At 35.8% G+C, this 19,825-nt stretch overlaps 1 protein-coding gene across 1 annotated transcript in view; it reads left to right on the plus strand.

The window, feature by feature from the left end:
* Positions 1 to 19,825, plus strand: part of Smchd1 (structural maintenance of chromosomes flexible hinge domain containing 1) — a 127,963-nt gene that overhangs the window by 25,613 nt on the left and 82,525 nt on the right. The window contains exons 6-17 of the mRNA XM_063231901.1: positions 4,738 to 4,852; positions 4,966 to 5,085; positions 8,017 to 8,183; positions 9,910 to 10,000; positions 10,659 to 10,869; positions 12,629 to 12,749; positions 12,828 to 13,011; positions 15,956 to 16,150; positions 17,543 to 17,656; positions 18,125 to 18,231; positions 19,203 to 19,285; positions 19,428 to 19,541. Of these exons, the coding sequence (XP_063087971.1) occupies positions 4,738 to 4,852; positions 4,966 to 5,085; positions 8,017 to 8,183; positions 9,910 to 10,000; positions 10,659 to 10,869; positions 12,629 to 12,749; positions 12,828 to 13,011; positions 15,956 to 16,150; positions 17,543 to 17,656; positions 18,125 to 18,231; positions 19,203 to 19,285; positions 19,428 to 19,541 (1,622 nt within the window). The remainder of the gene's footprint in view (positions 1 to 4,737; positions 4,853 to 4,965; positions 5,086 to 8,016; positions 8,184 to 9,909; positions 10,001 to 10,658; positions 10,870 to 12,628; positions 12,750 to 12,827; positions 13,012 to 15,955; positions 16,151 to 17,542; positions 17,657 to 18,124; positions 18,232 to 19,202; positions 19,286 to 19,427; positions 19,542 to 19,825) is intronic.

Genomic DNA, 19,825 nt, shown 5'->3' on the forward strand with positions numbered 1-19,825 from the left:
AGAGAGTCTCACATTTTTATGAATAGCTGTGTGTTTTAATAAGGATAAAAACTCTGGTGTGTCTTTAGCTATACATGATCCATTGGAGATTTTGCTGTTACCAGCATATTTAGTTGGGTTGTTCTCTTATATTATTTTTATGGTCAGTATTCAGAAATAGAGCCTCATTATGTTGTGCTTTTTCATTGACTTCTTTTTTGTTTCCAGAGGTATCTAGTTCTATTGATATGTTGACTACCTTAGAGCTTTCTTCCTTTCCATATAACTGGTTTGAATTATAGCTTTGCTGCCTACTAGCTGTGTGACATTGGGCACGTACTTTACTTCTCTGTGGCTCAGTTTACTTATTTGCAAAATAGGAGAAATACCCCAGAGGTTTTGTAAACAAAGGGTTAGGATATGTGAAGTCCTTAGGATGGAGCCCATCGTAGTGAATGGTTTGAACAAGCTCTCATCTTAGTTATTGCTGCATTCCTGGTCTCAGACTTTTCTACAGCCGGTGTTTTTCATCATTTCCTTGAATACTACGACTCACTGGATTTATAAGTAGCCAGAGAAGGCAAAGACCATTTTTTTTTTTTAATATGAAGATAGGATTTGGCATTTGACCAGAGTACTGGAAGAGAGGAAAGGAGAACAGATGGTAAGGTAAAAAGTTCAGGAAAATATCAGTAAAATTAGTTGGAAGAACAGAAAGATGTTTTTCACAGTTTACCACAATTAAATCTTCACTGAATTCCTGGGATATTGGCTGGATTTTCTCTAGATCTTAACACAAATGTTTACTTTTGGCAGAGCTAGAGATAAAACCAGGGTTTTGTCAATTGCAGCAACCTAAACTTTTTGGTTGAACTCTAGTGTTAAGGAAATATGAATTTCTGATAAATACGTTTCTGTTGTTGATTCTGGCCCTAGCTTTATAGGGCTTTGCTTTATAATCCCAGCATTTGGCATACTGAGGCAAGGGGATTTTGAGTTAGAGGCTACACTAGGCTACAAAGGGAGATTCTATCTAAAACATTGAATAAAAAAAAAAGAATTGATGCCATGGCAGGCTATGGATAAAGAGGAGATAGAAGGTTCAGAGTATATGTCAGTTGTAAGTTTTGTCTTGTAACTTATGTGATATTGGAGAAACCACAGAAAACACAAAATTATATTTGTAAGGATTTTAGCTATTATTAGTGGGAAGTAGATGGAAAGTGAGGTGAAAGAGCCGATGAACACCTTACCAAGGTAAGCCGGGGAGAGGCCTCTTTGACTTTATGGTTGAGTTGAGGGTTGACTAGGAAGAGAAATGTCAGCAAAGCAATGATAGTGAAATGGTAGGTCTCACTTCATTGGAGGGACAGGAAAGAGGCCATTGTGGTTGGGCGTAGAATGTACAGGGACAGTTGAGAGAGATGAAATGAGGACGTGGTTTTGGTGGTGCTCTTGATAACCCTCATTACTTGGCCACTGCCCTTAGACCTTTTTGATTGTGAAAAATTTCAAACCAACAGATAAGTTGAAAGAATAGTGCTAGCTCCCATATCTGTCCTTTACCTAGACTTACCAGTTAATGATTTGTCACATTTATATTCTCCCCCCCCCTTTTCTTTGGATCATTTAAAGCATGGTGTGTTGTAGATGTTCTAATATTTCAGTCCTTACAGTATAACATGTACCTCTGACACCAAGAGTGTTTCTCAGTTTTGCAACATTGTCTAATGTAATACTGATACTTAAATTTTTTCTATTGCCATGTCTTTCTAGTCCTCTTTATTCTATGATAATTCCCCCATCTTGTTTTTTATAATGTCCTTTGTTTGGTTTTAGAATCCAAACTTGTCTCTTGTTGAATAGTTGACAACCTGAATCTTACTGTTTTCTTAGCACTGTTCTTTTCTTTACCATGAACATTTGCAAACATACCGAAGAACTGAATTTCTACAGTGAATACCTACGTCCTATGTTTGTTAGTGCTTTACCACATATCTGTGTATCTCACCACCACCAGTTTAACTTTTTTTGATGCATTTCAAAATCAGTTACAATCTGTGTGTGTGTGTATATATATATATATTCTAATACTTAAAGTATTGATATTGTTCCTTGATATTTTATATTTTATATTTTTTAGGTAAAATTTACATACAGTGAAAAGTTCATACCTATTTTAAATGTTTGCATTTTTTTGTAGATAATTCACATACCACAGTAATCACTGTGTTACACAGTTGATTATAGCATGAAGTTGCATAGCTAGCAGTGTCAATTACAGAACATTCTCATTGCTTTAAACCCCATGCCCAGTTGTAGTCACTACTCTCCCCTTATTCCTGCTAATCACTAACGTACTTGTTTTTTTTTTTTTGGTGCCGGACATCAAGCTCACAACCTTGCGTTTGCCAAGTAGGCGCTTAGGCTGCTGAGCTAAACCCCCGGCCCCATTAACGTTGACATACTTTTGTTTGTTTTTGCAATATGAGGATTGAATCCAGGTCCTCAAACATGCTAGGCAAGGGTTCTAGTGTTCAGCTGCTTCTCTAGCCCTTTTTATTTTGAGACAAGGCTTTGTTAAGTTGCCAAGACTGGCCTCAGACTTGAGATCCTTTTGCATCAACCTCCTGATAGTTGAGATTATAAGCATGCATCACTATCAGCACTAAGTGTATACTTTTTTCTGTTTTGAGGCTTGCTGTATAACCCAGGCTTGCCATGAGCTCATTATGTGGCCCAGGCTGGGCTTGAACTCTCCTCCTGCCTCAGCCTCCTGAGTGCTGTGGGCATCTTTATTTCATATCAAGTATGCTGTGTATGTGTGATTCCAATTTATCTCTTTTTTTGTCTTACTATTTACAACTGGTTTTTTGTTTTACTGGTAACTAGGGTTCTTAGTCTATCAAGGCATATTGTACCACTTTACATATTATACATGTAAGTACATTATAACAATATTTTCATTTACTATCAGTCTTTATGCTTTTGTTATACATTTTACTTTGACATATAAATAGCAAAGTACATCTTTGTTATTGTGCTTCAGACAGTTGCTTCTCTCTTCAGTTTAAGAAGTTTTTCATTTCCTGACTTTTCTTGATATATGTTCCAATAACATACTGTGCTATCCCTTTTTAAAGCAATGTTTTTTTAAATTGTGATAGATAGCAATTTACCATTTTAACTGTTTTAAAGTGCACAGTGCAGTGGTATTAGTTATATTTGTAGAGTTTTGCAACTATTACTGTTAGGTACTTCCAAAAATGTTTCCCTCTCCACGCACAGGTGAAAAGTCTGCATTCCCTAAACAGTGACTCCCCACTCTAGCTCCTGGCAACCACAGTTCTCCCTTTGATCTCAGTGAAATTGCCTTTTCCTGGCACCACCTTTGTGTCTATCCTTTTGTGTCTGATGCATCTCAGCGTAATTGTAATCTTCACAAGGCTCGTTACTGTTATCACATGCACCACATACCAGGAGTGCATTCCTGGATCTGGGTGAATCATTGTCACTGTACTGCCAGGCTGAGCTTGAAGACGTCTGCTCATAAATTAATGGATTCGGGCTTGTTTCTACCTTTTGTCTATTATAATAATGCTGCTGTGAACATTTGGTGTGCAGGTATTTGAGTCCCTGAGTTTATGTTTACCCTTTTAGGATCCATTTCATTCCTCTGCGCAGATCTGTCCAGCATCATCATCTTTCCCAGAGATCTTCCTTTAATACTTTTTATACTTGGGTCTGCTCTTGATTTTTGTTTCAGCTTTTTACATTTAGTAAAGTCAAGACCTCTTATTCTCTGCCACCTTTAAATCTACCGTTAGTTTGGTTTTTGGTTTTTTGAGATAGAATCTCACTAAATTGGCCAGCATTGAAGTCCTCCTGCCTTACCTCTTGACTGTTGCTGTTGTCTTTCCTGTAGTACTGGGGAGTGAACCCAGGCATTGTGCCTATACCATACAACCCTACCACAGAGCTAGAGTCCCCAGCCCTTTTAAAGCTGATCATGGTGGTGCATGTGTGTAATCCTAGCTATTAGGTAGGCTGAGGTAGGAGAATCACAGATTGAAGCCAGTTTGAGCAAGTTGGTGAGACCCTGACTCAAAATTTACAAAAGGATTAAGGATTATAATTTACTGGTAGAGCACTTGTGTAGCATGCACAACATGCACAACAACTGGAGCTTAATCTCCAGTACTGCCAAATATAATAACAATAATGGCAATGATAATAATAATGGTAATAATAATGGTTCTAGTCTCACCCCATTCCATTGATTTCCGATGTTGGGAAATGCTGTCCCTGCTGACTGCCCTATGTTTGAAACACAGTAATTACAGTACAGTAGAAGGTTCCTGTGGCTCCTCATTTGTCATAATGCATGGAAATGCGAACCCGTTTTGCTCTAATTGCCATTGTTATTTAATAATAAATTTTGAGATAGCAAGCAACTTTAATGGAAGGTTCTAGAAGCATAAGAATACAAAAGGGTATTTATTAGTCCTGTTTGCTGAGAGATTTAGGGATCCAAGAATTCAGACTTCATTATCATTTCTTACTGTTTCCAGGTGAGGCCAGGAAACCCACTAGATGGGAGAGTGTCTTGATTTGCAGCTGTTTCTTTGCCTTTAAGCTCGCTATGTTAGCCTACTTGGGGATCATTTTGTTGAGATTTAATAAATGTGGTATAAAGCTTTATTTTGGTGTTGAGCAGATTGTTTAAAATCACTATGCTAATACACTGTTTTCCATTAGTGATCATTCGGGCTACGTTCGCCCAGTACCAGTTCCGCGCAGTTTAAACAGTGACATTTCCTATTTTGGTGTTGGTGGCAAGCAAGCTGTGTTCTTTGTTGGACAGTCAGCGAGGGTAAGTAAAGAGACTGCATAGAAGTGAGAGTTGGTCAGAATATTTTTATGTTGACTAGTTTGAACTGTTACGAGCTTTTAAAGCATTCTTTTTTTTTTTTAAATATTTGATAGATGATAAGCAAGCCTGCAGATTCCCAAGATGTTCATGAGCTTGTGCTTTCTAAAGAAGATTTTGAGAAGAAGGAAAAAAATAAGGAGGCAATATATAGTGGATATATTAGAAACAGAAAGGTACATTATATTTTAACTTGAAATGTAAATTTATTTGGATGGATGACAGGATGGGACCTTTTTCCAACTTTATTAATAAGACAGCAGTATTGCTATTTTAAAAAGTCAACATCATAAAAATTTTCCAAATGGGTTATTTAACTTTTTCATTCTTTTTCCTTTAATCAAGTGAGTAGCAAAAATGTTGTCACACTACAAGTTTTCATACAGTAAGTTGTATCAAAATCTTAATTGACAAGCTTTCTTGTCAGTTGCTCATCAAACTGTAAACTTTTCCCAGCTCTTTGGGAGGCTCAGGCAAGGAGGGTCAAGTTCACTCCAGCCTGGGCAACTTAGTGACTTACACTGTTCGCTCAGAAATAAAGTAAGGGCCTGGAGGTTTAGATCAGCAGCACAAGCCCTGCCTGGCAAGTGCAGGTTATGGGTTCAATCCCTAGTACCAAAAAAAAAAATAAAAATAAAAAAATAAAAAACAATAAATAAGGGTTGTGGATGTAGCTCAGTGCAAAGGCGCTGGGTTCTTTCCCAGCCAAAATCTTTTTTTCTTTAGTCTGATTCTGGGTTTTGAAGTCTTTATAAAATTATAATAGTCATAGAAGGTAGAGTACAGAGAGAATGGCAGAGTAGTAGACTTTCAGGAAATCAGAGCTCCAGACAAATAAATGAGAAGTGAAAGATTTTTGTTGCTAGTTTACTTTTATATTTTAATTTTTAATATGATAGATTGTTGACAGATTTGAATCTTAAAAGTAAGTGCATGGTATTTGTGATGTTTTTTCAACTTTCTGTGTTCAAAATATTTTTTATGGTCTTTTGAGACAGGATTCCACTACGTGGTGCTTTTGAACTTAAATGTGGCCTGCCTGGCCTCAAACTTGTGATCCAAGTGCTGGGATTACGGTTGTGTGTGTACCACTGCACGCAGAGAAATCTTTAATTTTGAACATTTAAAAAATTGCTGATCTTAAATGAATCACAGACAATTTAGTCTAAAGAAAGTAAAAATACTCCAAGGTGCCAAAGAAAAGTACTGATAGCATTTTGGGGGATTTCCTTCTAGTCTGCCTTTTTGGTTTTGATTGTACTTTTCTTAAATTAACATTTTGAGTATTTCCCAATTGTATAAAATACTTTCGTGTATAATTCTTGTTAGCTTTAGAATATTTCCTTTCAAGACTAATGATATCTAGCTTTTTTGAGCATTTAGCATATTTAAAAGATTTTGTGTAAAGATAATGCCATGAATATTTTTATACAATATTTTTGCCCAATTACAGAATTTTAAAAATATAAATGGCTTTGTTTGTTGGTTTGTTTTTGTTTTGTTTTGAGGCTGGGTCTGATTGCAAGTGTGCTATGTAGTCTGGACTGGTCTTGAACTCAAGATCCTCCTTGTTAGCCTCTCAACCGCTGGAATTACAGGTTTGTGCCACTGTGGCCAGCAGAATTACAAAACAACTTTAATATAAACTGTGAGAATGAATTCGAATTTTTAAAATGTCCATAGAATGTATTAAAAATTGCTTGTCTGAAAGGTTAAACTAAAAAAAAAAAATCATAGATTTCCAATAGTTGTGTATAGAAAACTGATCAGGTCATTCTCTTTTTTTTTAAAGAAAAAATGAGAAGGCAAAAAGGCCACAATTTAATAGGTGAAAATAATATCTTTCCTTTCATTACTAGTCAGCTGAACTTTTCTTAATGTTTGTTAGCCACTTTTATTTTCGCTAAACTTGAACATTCTTTCAGTCCAAGAAATTTCCTTAATTTTGCATACTCCACTTTCCTCTGTTTCACGTTGTTGCGTTTAACAAGTTATATATCCTAGAACACATAATTAGTCCATCTTCTTGAGCCATGATAAAGCCCTATAAAATATATTGGTTGACATACCGAAACAGGTTAAAACCAGTTCACAATGGGAATTAAGAAGAGTCAGAGGAGGGGCTGGGGATTCAGCTCAGCGGCATAAGCACCTGCCTTGCACGCAGGCAGTCATGAGTTCAAACCCCGGTACCAATAATAAGGAAAAAGACAAAAAAAAAGAGTCGGAGAGTTCTGCACATTGTAGGAAGCTTGGATAAGATCTAGGGTATCTGGATCATATTTTCCCTGCAGCTTTTCCCATGTTTTGTGCTAAATTTATCCACTAGAGATTTCATAGTTACCAGCAGGTACCTTTTGTGTTCTGTACAACAGTTCTTTCCAACTTATATTTATTGAATTTCTTGAACTCCATTGCTTTATTTTAAAAAGCAACCAGTTTCCTTGAGATAATAGTTTAATGTTTATCCATGCATTTTTTGTTTATGTAGAAATATACACGGTATGTGGCCAGATAGGCACATACTTGTGTAATAGTTAACACATAGACTCTTACTGAAGATTGAGAAGTTTGTGATTCTCTTCAGTTCTTCTCCACTTCCCTTGCACAGCTCTAGGCAGTCTCCAAGGATGGCCTGGTGCCCACAGTGATCTGCTCCCTCTTAAACACAGCGTCACTGGGCTAGGCCCCTGGGTCCACATAGCCCCTGGTTGTCCTGATCACGTACAGGGTGGGGCGCTGGCCCTGACTCAGTAAAGTGGTAGGTATCCCAAATGGAAAGCTTTGTTTCACCCTAGGAGTCGTGCCCTTTATTTTTTCTTTAAGGCATTTTAAAACTAGCATTTGTTTTATCTTTTCCTTTCTGAGCCTAAAATTGGTTTAGCATTGTGAGATAGGAGTCTTTATGTGTGAAAGTTTCCCACATCTTGACTGTCTCTGGTCACACACTCACCTACTTGGTTGTACTGGGACAGTTTCTCCGTATTTTTCTGAAGATTGTTTCTGCAGCTTGCCCAAGTGAATCACATTAAAATTTAATATAATAATTACTTGTATAATTATAATTTAGATGATATAATGTGTTATATTTGTATTTACTCTTGTAGCCATCTGATTCTGTTCATATTACAAATGATGATGAAAGATTTCTACATAATCTTATCTTAGAGGAGAAGGAAAAGGATAGCTTTACTGCTGTGGTTATTACAGGGGTACAACCTGAGCACATACAGTACCTGAAAAACTATTTCCATCTTTGGACTCGACAGTTAGCGTAAGTAATTACATTTGGTTCATGAAATGTAACTTTTTTTTTGTACTAGGATTGAACTTGTGACCTTGTGCTTGCAAGGCAGGCGCTTCTACTGCAAAGCTAAGTCCCCAGCCCAATGTTGTTCCTTTTTAAAGACAGAAAATATTACAGATAATACTGAAGGCTCTTAGTTACCACTTTTGTATAATTTTCTTCTCTTTCATACAGTATCCAGTATTTTGAGGTTGGTGTTAAAAGGATTCTCTCTCTTCTTCTATTCTATAAATATTATCACTTGACCATTGCACTGGATAATCACCTGTTACAAAATTGAAAATAAGCTTCAGAATTTATCCAGTTTTCTCCACGTTATTGCTATGCCAGTTATATGATGTTTTTCTATAGTATCTACTATAATTTTCCATACCATATTTTTTGTCTATCTTCCCCTCTTGAGTGAGTCTTCTAATTCACTGCTATATCTTCATTTTCTAGAAGAATATAAAGGCTGAGCAGGTATGGGTTTAACACATGAGTGCATCAAGCCCATTAAAAAATAATGTGTGTGCTATATATCATATTAATATTACTTAAAGCATTGTGTTTATTCCAGTAAAACTGAAGTATGTATATCCCAATAGACCAAATCAGAGAAATGTTTATGGAATTGCTATAGGTTTTTTCTCTATGCTTATAGGATACATATCATTTACTGGATTGTTTCTATAATATATATCATCTGAATTACTAAGTTTTATGAAATTGGTACCTCTGTACATCTTCTGGTACTGGAGAGTCAACCCCCACTTTCACAGTGGACCATCCCCAGCCCTCTTTATTTTGATGTAGGTCTCACTCAGATACCACAGGGCCCAGGCTGGGCTCAAAAGTTGCTGTCCTCCTGCCTCAGCCTCCCAGAATGCCTTATGCCACTACACCAGGCACGAATGGTATATGAAAGAGTTTCTAGAATAGTAAATTTAATTATTCTTGAATTAAAATATATGAAGAAGTTTTACTAATTTGAGGAATAAAAGTATATGGTAAGTAATCTTAATCCGCTGAAGTACAGTTAACTTTTACTTAAAAAATAAAGTAGCAGTGATTTATGAAATAGTTTCAGTGAAATGTTTTCAAACTTAGTAGTTTTGTGTTTTGGAATGTGAAATAAGATTGTTTCAGTGCCATACAAGAGAAAACATGGAAGTTCTACAATATTTTTCTGCCAGGATTAAAGATACAGAATTTTGTCTAGTCCCACTTAGTACTTTATAGAACATTCTGAACAAGTGGAGTTACAGAGTCTTGTCTTCTGGTTTGTATTTATTTGAAAAACTGTACTTTGTGGTAGTACAAAGTCTGTGGGCTTGAAGTTGGAAAGGGTTCAATTGAACCCCTTCTCTTCCTAACTGTAGTTCTGTTACCTTATAAAATTTAACTTGCACCTATGCCCCTATTCTCTATATCTATAAAATGAGGTCTAATGATAGCTGCCTTTCAGAATTGCTTTTAACATTGGGTTAATGTGTTAAACAGTTCAGAGAGTGGGGTTGGCTCAGGATGTAGATCAGTGGTGGAGGACCTGCGTAGTGTGTGATCCCCAATACCAAAAAAAATCTGATGGAACCAGGTGCTTGGTTCCTAGTTAGTGCTATTACATAGAGCTGTAAAAATATTTTTGGTAGAAGATTATATAAACTATAATTTTATGTGAACTGAAAGTATAAAATTATTTTTATTTTTCTAGGCATATTTATCATTACTATATTCATGGACCAAAAGGAAATGAAATACATACATCAAAAGAAGTTGAACCTTTCAACAATATTGATATTGAAGTAAGATAAAAACCCAGTTTAAAATATAACGAATACAAATGACTAAATAACAAAACTCAGACAACTCTTCTCTCCTGCTGTGTAACCAAAGTACTTTGGTTATTTGGCATCCACACAAAGAGATCATTCCTGGATAGTTTTACTAACCTTTGCCATAGTACTTGTTTGCTCTTTTTTCCTGCCCTGTATAGATAACAAATTGATATTGATCATCAGGTCTTTAAACAAGAAAAATGAGTGTGTGTGTGTGTGTGTGTGTGTGTGTGAGAGAGAGAGAGAGAGAGAAAGAGATAGAGAGGGAATCATAGTTTTCCTTTTAGTATTACAGTGAGTTTTTAAAGCACAGAAGATTTGAATGTTGGGTTGTCAGTATTCTTGTTTACACATTAGAATTTCACTTAGAATGTGGAAACATTAAATTAAATGTGATTGTTATTTATCTGTCCTTTGTCTTTGATTGTCTATTACATTGCCTACCTTTTTAGTACTGTATTTTCTACGCAGTGCTACATACAGCCATTCAACCCATGTATAAATGTATAATTCATCAAGATAGGTATTTACTTGTACAAATAAAGGTAGTTTTTGCCTATTTGTTGTTGGATCATGGCTGAGAAAAAGTCATTACCATAGTATTTAATTTTAATTTTTATTTTAGATTTCTATGTTTGAAAAAGGGAAAGCACCCAAGGTTGTCAACCTAAGGGAAATACAAGATGACATGCAGACATTGTATATCAACACGGCGTCTGATAGTTTTGAGTTCAAGGCTCACGTTGAAGGAGACGGTGTCGTGGAAGGGATTATCCGATACCACCCTTTCTTATATGATAGAGAAACGTACCCTGATGATCCGTGCTTCCCATCAAGTATGGTTTTTTGTTTTCCTAGCTACACATGTGATGTGGTTTAGAATAGTGATTGTGTCCAAAGGAATGGTTTCCAGATGGACTATTAAAGTTAGGTAATTAAATATTATACTGCTTTTTCTCATGCAAGTCATGGTAGGTATTTGTGATTTTTACCTTCCAGATTTTTAAGAAACACTGCCTATGAGAAACTATTTGTTTTTGTTACTGAGCTAAACTTTTAGATACTTATGCATGTTATTCCATTATGTATTTCCCCAGATTCTATTCCCTTTGTAAGTACTCATTAAAAATTTTAATATTATATGCAGCCGTATCTGTCCATTTTTCTTCATATTTTGATTCCTTGCTGTAGAATGACTTTTAGGCCTTAAAATTTTTTAAAGATTCTGTGGGTTTTTTGGTCTTTTAAAATTTTTCTCATTTGATGTATAATACATTACTGTTTTATGTTTTTGTATTTAGGATAAAGCAGGGATTTAACTTATATTTTCTGCGTAGTAGTCATTCACTTAAAATAAAAAAACCCTGTGGGATTATTAGTATTACAATGAATTTACAAATTAGCAGTGTTTCAAACCCTTTTTCATCTCCAGTTCTTCTTCAGTGTATCCTCAGTTTTCTGAGTTCCACAGCCAGATTTCCTGATCTGAATCCCATCTTTGCCACTTTGTGTTATAGTGTTCGCCTTAGTTTCCTCATCTGTGAAAAGGGTAATAGTTTATACCTACCTCCTATGGGATCTGTAAGAGCTACAGAAGAAACTGAGGCGAGGTCTTAGAATACTGCTTGGCACAGGTGACTCAACGACCGCCTCCTGTGGTGTCACTGACACTACTTAATTTTGTTTCTGATTTCTGTGTGCTTATAGCCAAAAAGATCTTTGTCTTCAAGTAGTGTGTTAAAACTAAGAGCCAATGAATTGAATGAGAGGGGTTCTCAAGAGCAGACTTTAGTGGTTTGATTTAAAGAAACTTTTACAGAAGGACTTTGCGTATGGCTTTCTGTAAGGAGGTGGCTTTAGTTCAGGTGGCTGACTTAATGCCAGGACAGCTAACGAGTTACTGCATTAGAATCATATGTTCAATCTTAATCAATGTAAATGAACATATTGCTAACAAACACACTAATATTACAGATAATTGTGCTAATTATGGTTTTGATACATGGTAACATTTTTGTACACAGATTTCCTACTTACCTATATCTGATCTCCAACAATGTAGTGGTTTGCATAAAACTAAATTCAGTATTGACTAATTTGTCCAAAGTAAATAAACTTGCTGCTACTAGATGCTTTCAGTTTCTCACATAATTTTTCAGGTGTATTTGTCCTATAGAGTTTCTAAACTGTGTTTCAGATGTGGGACTTAGCACCTACTGGCTGCATTTTGCTCCAGGACATAATCTTTTGGGTATATGACTCTTAAATAGCTTAAAAGATTTCAGGCTTATCAGGTAACCTGGTATTCTCAGTATAGATTGATTACTATATAATTAATTATATTAATTATTAACTTTAAACAGTAAACTGTTAGTGTTATTGAATCACTTTAGAAATTTACTGTTTTAAGGGCACAGTGAAATAACTTAAGATTTTAAAAGTACACTTGGAAGGATCCTGTGTGTTTTTGTGTCACCATTTCCCTGAAGCAGTTTTAATGTATAACAGCTATATTAGAAACTGACTTATCAGTAACAAGAATTGTGCCTACCTTATAAAGATAAATATTTTATTCAACTTAACCTTTTGATTTAGGATTAAAAGATGATGATGATGATGATGATTGTTTCATACTTGACAAAGCAGCAAGAGGGAAAAGACCTATTTTTGAATGTTTTTGGAATGGACGGTTAATACCATATACATCAGTTGAAGAGTAAGTTTTTATTTTTGCTAAAAATACATTGTTTTATAACCTAGTCTTTTCACTAACTGGTATTTTCTTCTATTCAAGCTTTGACTGGTGTACTCCTCCTAAGAAGAGAGGGCTTGCACCAATTGAATGCTACAATAGAATATCTGGTGCATTGTTCACTAATGACAAATTTCAAGTCAGCACAAATAAACTAACATTTATGGATCTTGAGTTAAAATTGAAAGACAAGAACACCCTTTTCACAAGGATCTTAAATGGACAGGTATGATTTTTAATGTCAAGTTTTGAATGTTTGCAAATGCTTTAAAACCAAAGGCATTAAAAATGTAGGTGTTTACTGGTATTTCACATACTTTAAGCTATTTGACAAAGAATTGATAAATGTCTAAAGAGATAAATATATTTAACCTTCTTTAAACATGCAATGTATCAGACATTAAATTTTATCCCACCATGTGCAACTTTTATGTCTCTGTGTATCAATAAAAAATAAATTTACAGGGTGTAATGGCACATAACTATAGCCCCAGAATTTGGAAGGCCAAGGCAGGAGGCTCTCCATGATTTTGAGGCCAGCCTGGACTACATAGTGGGTTCAAGACCAGACTGAGCTGTATAGTGAGACCTTGTTTCAAAAAACAAAATGATAATAATTAAAAAAATTAAAGCTCAGCATGGTGGTGCACAGCTGTCATTCCAGGACTCTGGAGGCTGAGACAGAATAATTGTTAGAGGGCAGCCTGAACACATAGACCCTGTCTCAAAAATATAAAAACTTAAAAATGTTTATTGTTTTTGACAAGCATTCGACTGTTCGTAGCACTCAGAAATTTCAAGCTGATTAGACTGTGTTTGGCTAAAATTTACCTATTTGTTGTAAATCTTAGTATCAAGATTTTAGAAGCCTTAGAAACATATTTACTTATTAAGAGCATATATGAACAGTTTTATCTGTGTTATGAGCTCTGCACAGTAACAGTGTAATTAGCCTGTGGTAAAAATGGGAGAGTACTGAAATATTTTGGGCTAAAAGATTGAGATTGACCAGTACTAAAGGAAGCATTTAATACTAAAATACAAATGTGATTCCATTGTGAAGAAATGTGTAAGAAGTTGTATGGGACTAGTGTACTTTACTCCCACATCCCTCGGACCTTTTACTTGATGCTGACCCTCCAGTTGCTTATATTTCTTTGCCAAGAGATAGGGGATTTTATCACCAACTTTAAATTACTAATCAATAAATACATGGCGCACACAGTCATTCCTATAATATTTTGAAATTACTGTTCTTAAGATTCTGAATTGTGGGGCTGGGGATTTAGCTCAGCGGCATAAGCGCCTGCCTTGCAAGCAGTAGTCGTGAGTTCGATCCCCGGTACCGATAAAAATGAGAAAGACAAAAAAAAAAAAGATTCTGAATTATAGGCTATTAAGATACTTTCAAGGTTTCTCTAATCTAGTTGAGGGTATTACTCAGAGCTAGAATGCTTACCTAGCATACATGAAGCTCTAGATTTGAAAGCGAACACAAGAAATGTAAAATATGTAGAATAATTGAAAGAATAACACAATGAATAGCCACATAATCCTCTGCTAGTTAACTGTTGTCACTCTCCCACACCCCTGATTAGTTCTGCATTGACTCTTATTGAGTTTCTGTATTTAATGCTTCTGTGAATCTGGTTGGTGATGGATCCCTGGGAGTTTTAGCTTAGCCTTGAAACATGGGTTGAGAGTTTGGTAGGCAGACTTCCCCCTTCCTAGTTAATGACTTTAACATCCACATCTGCATTGCACTCTGACAATAATACTTTGCTGATTTGGAAAAGAAATAGTACCTGAGGAAGTGCATGGAGGACGGGTTTCTTTGAAAATGTGTTCCATCTTTGACTTCGGAGTTTTTACCATACATATGGATGTGAATTCAGGCAGCTTTGAAGTCAGATGTCATGTAATACGGCTGCAAATGCAGAATGTTTAGGTGAAATCATTCTTAGTGTTGTCTCATTTTCCAATGGTGGTTTGATATGATATAAAATATATAGGAGGGAACAGAGAAAGCTCCAGTAATTTTATGGATTTTCCTATGTGACGGGGAGATTATCTTCCCTCTTCATTCTAGTAGCCTAAGTATATTCTCTCCATTAGGACGAAGAACGATTGGCACAAAATCATCTTTTTTAACTAAAAATAATTTAAGTTTTGAACTAAATAAACCATGGCTCTGTAGCTCAGTGGAAGAGCCGTTGCCTCTATATGGGTGACGCTCTGGGTTTAATACCCAGTACTAGGGAAAGAAAAGTGTTTTTTTTTTTAAGGTATTGAACTCATGACCGCACACTTGCAAGGCAGGTGCTTATGCCACTGAACTAAATCCCCAGCTCCGGAGAAAAGTTTTGCAGAACAGTGCTGTCCATACTGTTGCTTGTTAGCATTTTCTTAAGGAGCTTTTGTAGACACATTTTTCTTAACTACTATTCCAAGTGAAATTTTAAATACAACAGATTTTCTCTATCTGTTGTGGAAATGTGTCTGTGCTCAATAACAAGGAATGTTTTTATAGTGCTGAGGATGAAGCCTTGGGCTTCTTGCACGCTAGACAGGCGCTCTACCACTGAGCTACTACTGCTGACCCCCAGCTCCCACAAGATTTTCATTGCTGTATTGAGAATGTGAGTAGTTTACATTGAAAATGCCTCCACTCACACCTCTTTCCCAAGCCTGTTACTTCTGTAGGTCAGCTTTTCCATAGTAGCCTAGGATTTAAAGCACAAAAAAACATTTTGTTACTAGCATTAACCATTGAGGCCAAGGTTGGTATCAAAGCTGTTTTGTTTTGAGCACTAGGGAGTGAAACCAGGGAATTTGTACTGAGCTAGATTCCTAGGCCTTTAAAAAAACTTTTTATTTTGAAATAGGGTCTTGTTAGGTTGTTCAGTTGCCTAGGTTATGCTTAGGCTTGTGATCCTCCTGCCTCAGCCACCCAGAGTGCTGGGCATCCAGGTATATACTGGCACAGTCAGTGATATCAGAGATAATGCCTTTGTTTAAAATCTAAGTATGTATGGGAACAGGATTCACCAAAATATTTTTTTCTAGATTTTCTGAGATACAGTATGTGCATGGAAGAATGAAATGAATGACAAATGTCTGGCTATAGTTTTTGTTTACCGGTTTTTAATAGAATGTTTAAAATTTTACAGGAACAGCGAATGAAAATTGACAGAGAATTTGCTTTATGGCTGAAGGACTGTCATGAAAAGTATGACAAACAAATAAAATTTACACTTTTTAAAGGAATAATTACACGTCCCGATCTTCCGTCTAAAAAGCAAGGCCCCTGGGCAACATATTCAGCAATAGAATGGGATGGAAAAATATACAAAGCAGGACAGTTGGTAGGTTTATTTTCAGATTCAGTGTCTGGTAAAATTTGAAACTAAGTTAGATGTCTTAGAATTTAATAACAAAATATGATGCAGGCATTGGCTCCTAAGGAGCAGTAAAGGATGGAAAGCACAACTGATTTAGGTACATAATTTATTGTAGCATTTTTAAAAACCTGTTTATTGCCAAAGGCACAATTAGTAAAATTTTTATTGTTCCTTATACAAAGCGATACTCACATGGAGATTCCCAATGTTTTTAATGTGTCATGCTAAGGATTTCTTAGCCTTTATTGTTAAGATCTGCTAACATTCTGTGCCTTTTGCCTATTATGCTGAAAACAAGAAAATGGTACTTTGTTCTTAGGAAACTTTAACCATAAGTGGCCATAATGTAAACATAACAAATGAAAGGCAAAAGGAGATAGATAGGTGCAATGAATGGACAGAATGAGTATGATTAGGTGCTTTAGGGAAGGAGTATACTTTCTGACGTTGAGTGGTATTGGGGCTTGGAAGAAGAGAGCAAATTATTTACAAGGAATGGCATTTGTGAGAGAGGTTTGTGTGAACCTTGAGCTCAACACAGATAATCACAAAGATTAAAGCACATCCATTTTCTCCATTAATGTAAGGAACACCATCATGTATTTGATGCCATGAAATGGGATGAGGTTACTAAGAAGCCATGAGTGTAGCTACAGAGCCCAATGACTGAATCTCAGATTTTCCTAACATTTAGGTTTAGAATGAGAGGATTTAGCAGAGAATTCTGAAAGGACCAGCTGGTGAGATATACGGGAACCAGGAGAACACTGTGCATCTGGAGCCAGGTGGAAAGTTTCAAGGAGGAAGGGTGACCACATCTGTGCAATGCTGTGTGGAGGCTGAGGAAGTCATCCGAGTGCAGACACAGAAAGAAGTTCAGGGAAACTGCAAGCAGCGAAGAGTAGGGTTGTCCTGCAGCCTAGCGCACATGCAGGGAGAGTTTAGAAAGAAGCTGGAAAGGTAGAGGGGGCAATTAACTCTTGTAGTCCTTTTGGGGGATTTTGGAATTGGACTAATGGAAATAGTACCCTTAGTTTTTCTTTTTTAAGGCAAGAAAAATACCTTGAGCAAATTTTAAGCTACTTTATTTGGGGAACATGTTGACTTGTCAAATTCATAAGCACATACTTCAGTGACATATTTGTATGAAGAGTCTGCTGTATCTTTATAGAGATTTAAGAATAAATGGAGAGCTTTACAAATATAATTTGTTAGAATGCTTCATTGGTTTTTTCTCATCATAGATACCAAGGGGGTTTTATTTGCCTTCTATGAAAGTTCTGTGAAGTCATTATTAAGTCTATTTCTGTTAGTAAATATTACTAACCTTTTTTATTTTAAAAAACTAAATATTAGGTCAAGACAATCAAAACACTTCCCCTCTTCTATGGAAGCATAGTAAGATTTTTTCTGTATGGTGATCACGATGGAGAAGTGTATGCCACAGGAGGAGAAGTTCAAATTGCAATGGTAAGACAATGGGTAATAAATACGTTTCTTAGAGGAGTCTCTCTCTTTTTTTCTTTTTGGTGGTACTGGAGAATCTACATAACACACCATCTGTTAGCCCGGTGTTTAATGAGCATATATTTTATGGCTCATCACTACAGTAATTTTATAAAGCACACATTACCTCCAGGGCTTTACAAACTAGTAAACATTGGGGAATTCTGTCTCAAGGGTAAGTAACTGCGAGACCAGACTGAGTTTTTCACCTTTACCACCTCTTCTTATTATTTGAATGGTGTGTCAGAATTAATGGAGAATATATAAAAAATGAAATAGATTGTCTGGTATATAATAAGAGAATGACTACTATTATCCGTACAGATTACTTAATTTGGATAAAACAGATGCCTTTGAAAGAGACAAATGGGTCCTGTGTTTTTGTAGTCAAAGTTTTCTTTGAAAAAATTACTGTAAATTCATTTTATTCAGGAACCTCAGGCACTGTATGATGAAATAAAAACTGTGCCAATTGCAAAGCTGGATAGGACAGTTGCTGAGAGGGCTGTTCGAAAATATGTAGAAGATGAAATGGCAAGGTAAGTTATGTTTCCGGAAACATGACACAAATAAGATTTGAAGAGGAATTTAATGCTTTTAAGTATTGAATATGTCATTTACAGTTCTAACAGGCCACTTGTTTTAAGATGTAGGGGTGAACTTTTTATTTTTTGGACATTTTGTTTATGTCTTTGTTTTTTGATACTGGATCTCACTCTGTAGTTCAGGCTGACTGTGTACTTAGAAAGCCCAGGCTGGCCTCAAACTCATGACAGTCCTACTGCCTCAGCTTCCCAGAGTGCCGAGATTACAAGTGTGTACCACAGCACTTGGCTTGACATTAAATTAAGAACCATAGTTATAAAATCCAGATTTGTAGAGAAAGAAGGAAAGTTTAGTGTCATATTTGTAAGTATCGTGATGAAGGCATTTAAAGAAAAGTTGATTTGGTTGACAACTAGATGAAAACTCTAGTACCTTCTAGGAGGTAAAGGCTTAACAAAAGAAGGGAAATGGAAAAGCAAAACTGTATAGTTGGATCTTCTGCTTTTATAGTTTAAGGATACAGTCATTTTGATTCTTACTGGCCTTTTGTATCCTCAGGGTTTATCCTATCTCTAAAGGTAAAATATATTATAAACAATTAGAGTAACCACACAGGGCTGGGGATATAGATCAGCACCAGCAGCATAAGTGCCTGCCTGGAAAGTGCAAGGTCCTGAGCTCAGTCCCTGGTGTCAAAAAAAAGGTGAGGGAGGCAGAAAAACCACACACAAAAAATTGATAGCTTGTGAATCTTAATCCCTAGAGAATTTTTCTTACTTCTTGAGAAGTGCCAGTAAGAATGAAAAAGAAAAATTTTTAGTTGATTAATCCATTCAGAATTCCAGATTTAACCTTTCAAAGTATGTGAACTATAAATATTGAAGATTGTAGTGACTTGTGCATTTCTAATTAAGATCATAATTCACAAAGTTCATGAAACACTAATATGCTGTTTTCTTAACAGGCTCCCTGACAGACTGTCAGTCACTTGGCCTGAAGGAGATGAATTATTGCCTAATGAGATTAGACCTGCTGGAACCCCCATTGGTATGTTGGCCTTGTTTTCTCTACTACCAAAACACACTTCTAGCTTGTCTAATTTTTCTATTCCATAGACACTATGAAAAGTTAAAATATAGCATAATAACCTAGCAGATTTTAAGACACTCTTTTAATTTTTAACTCATAGGTGCATTAAGAATTGAAATACTGAACAAAAAAGGGGAAGCAATGCAAAAGCTTCCAGGAACAAGTCATGGAGGGTCTAAAAAACTCCTAGTAGAGCTTAAAGTTATACTACACTGTAAGTATGCATACTTTAATATTGTTGTTAAAAATAGATTACTGATCTGAATATTTTCTTGTAATTAGTGATGGGTATAATGAACATGATTAAAGTTAGGAATTTTAGGTGTGATATGAATAGTTCATGTGTTGATAGTTTTCTAAGTGTTTTGTTTTTAAAATACTTTATTCTGAATTTTCTTAGGTAGCTAACTGAGTTTCAGTAAAAATGTGGTATAGATATGTAGAAAAATTTAATCCTCAAAGTCCCTTCTAGATCAAAAATACTGTGGCTCTAAACGT

This window comes from Cavia porcellus, unplaced genomic scaffold (genome assembly GCF_034190915.1).
Source record: "Cavia porcellus strain 051 isolate PalLab524CR breed Dunkin Hartley unplaced genomic scaffold, mCavPor4.1 scaffold_20, whole genome shotgun sequence".
Taxonomy (NCBI): Eukaryota; Metazoa; Chordata; class Mammalia; order Rodentia; family Caviidae; genus Cavia; species Cavia porcellus.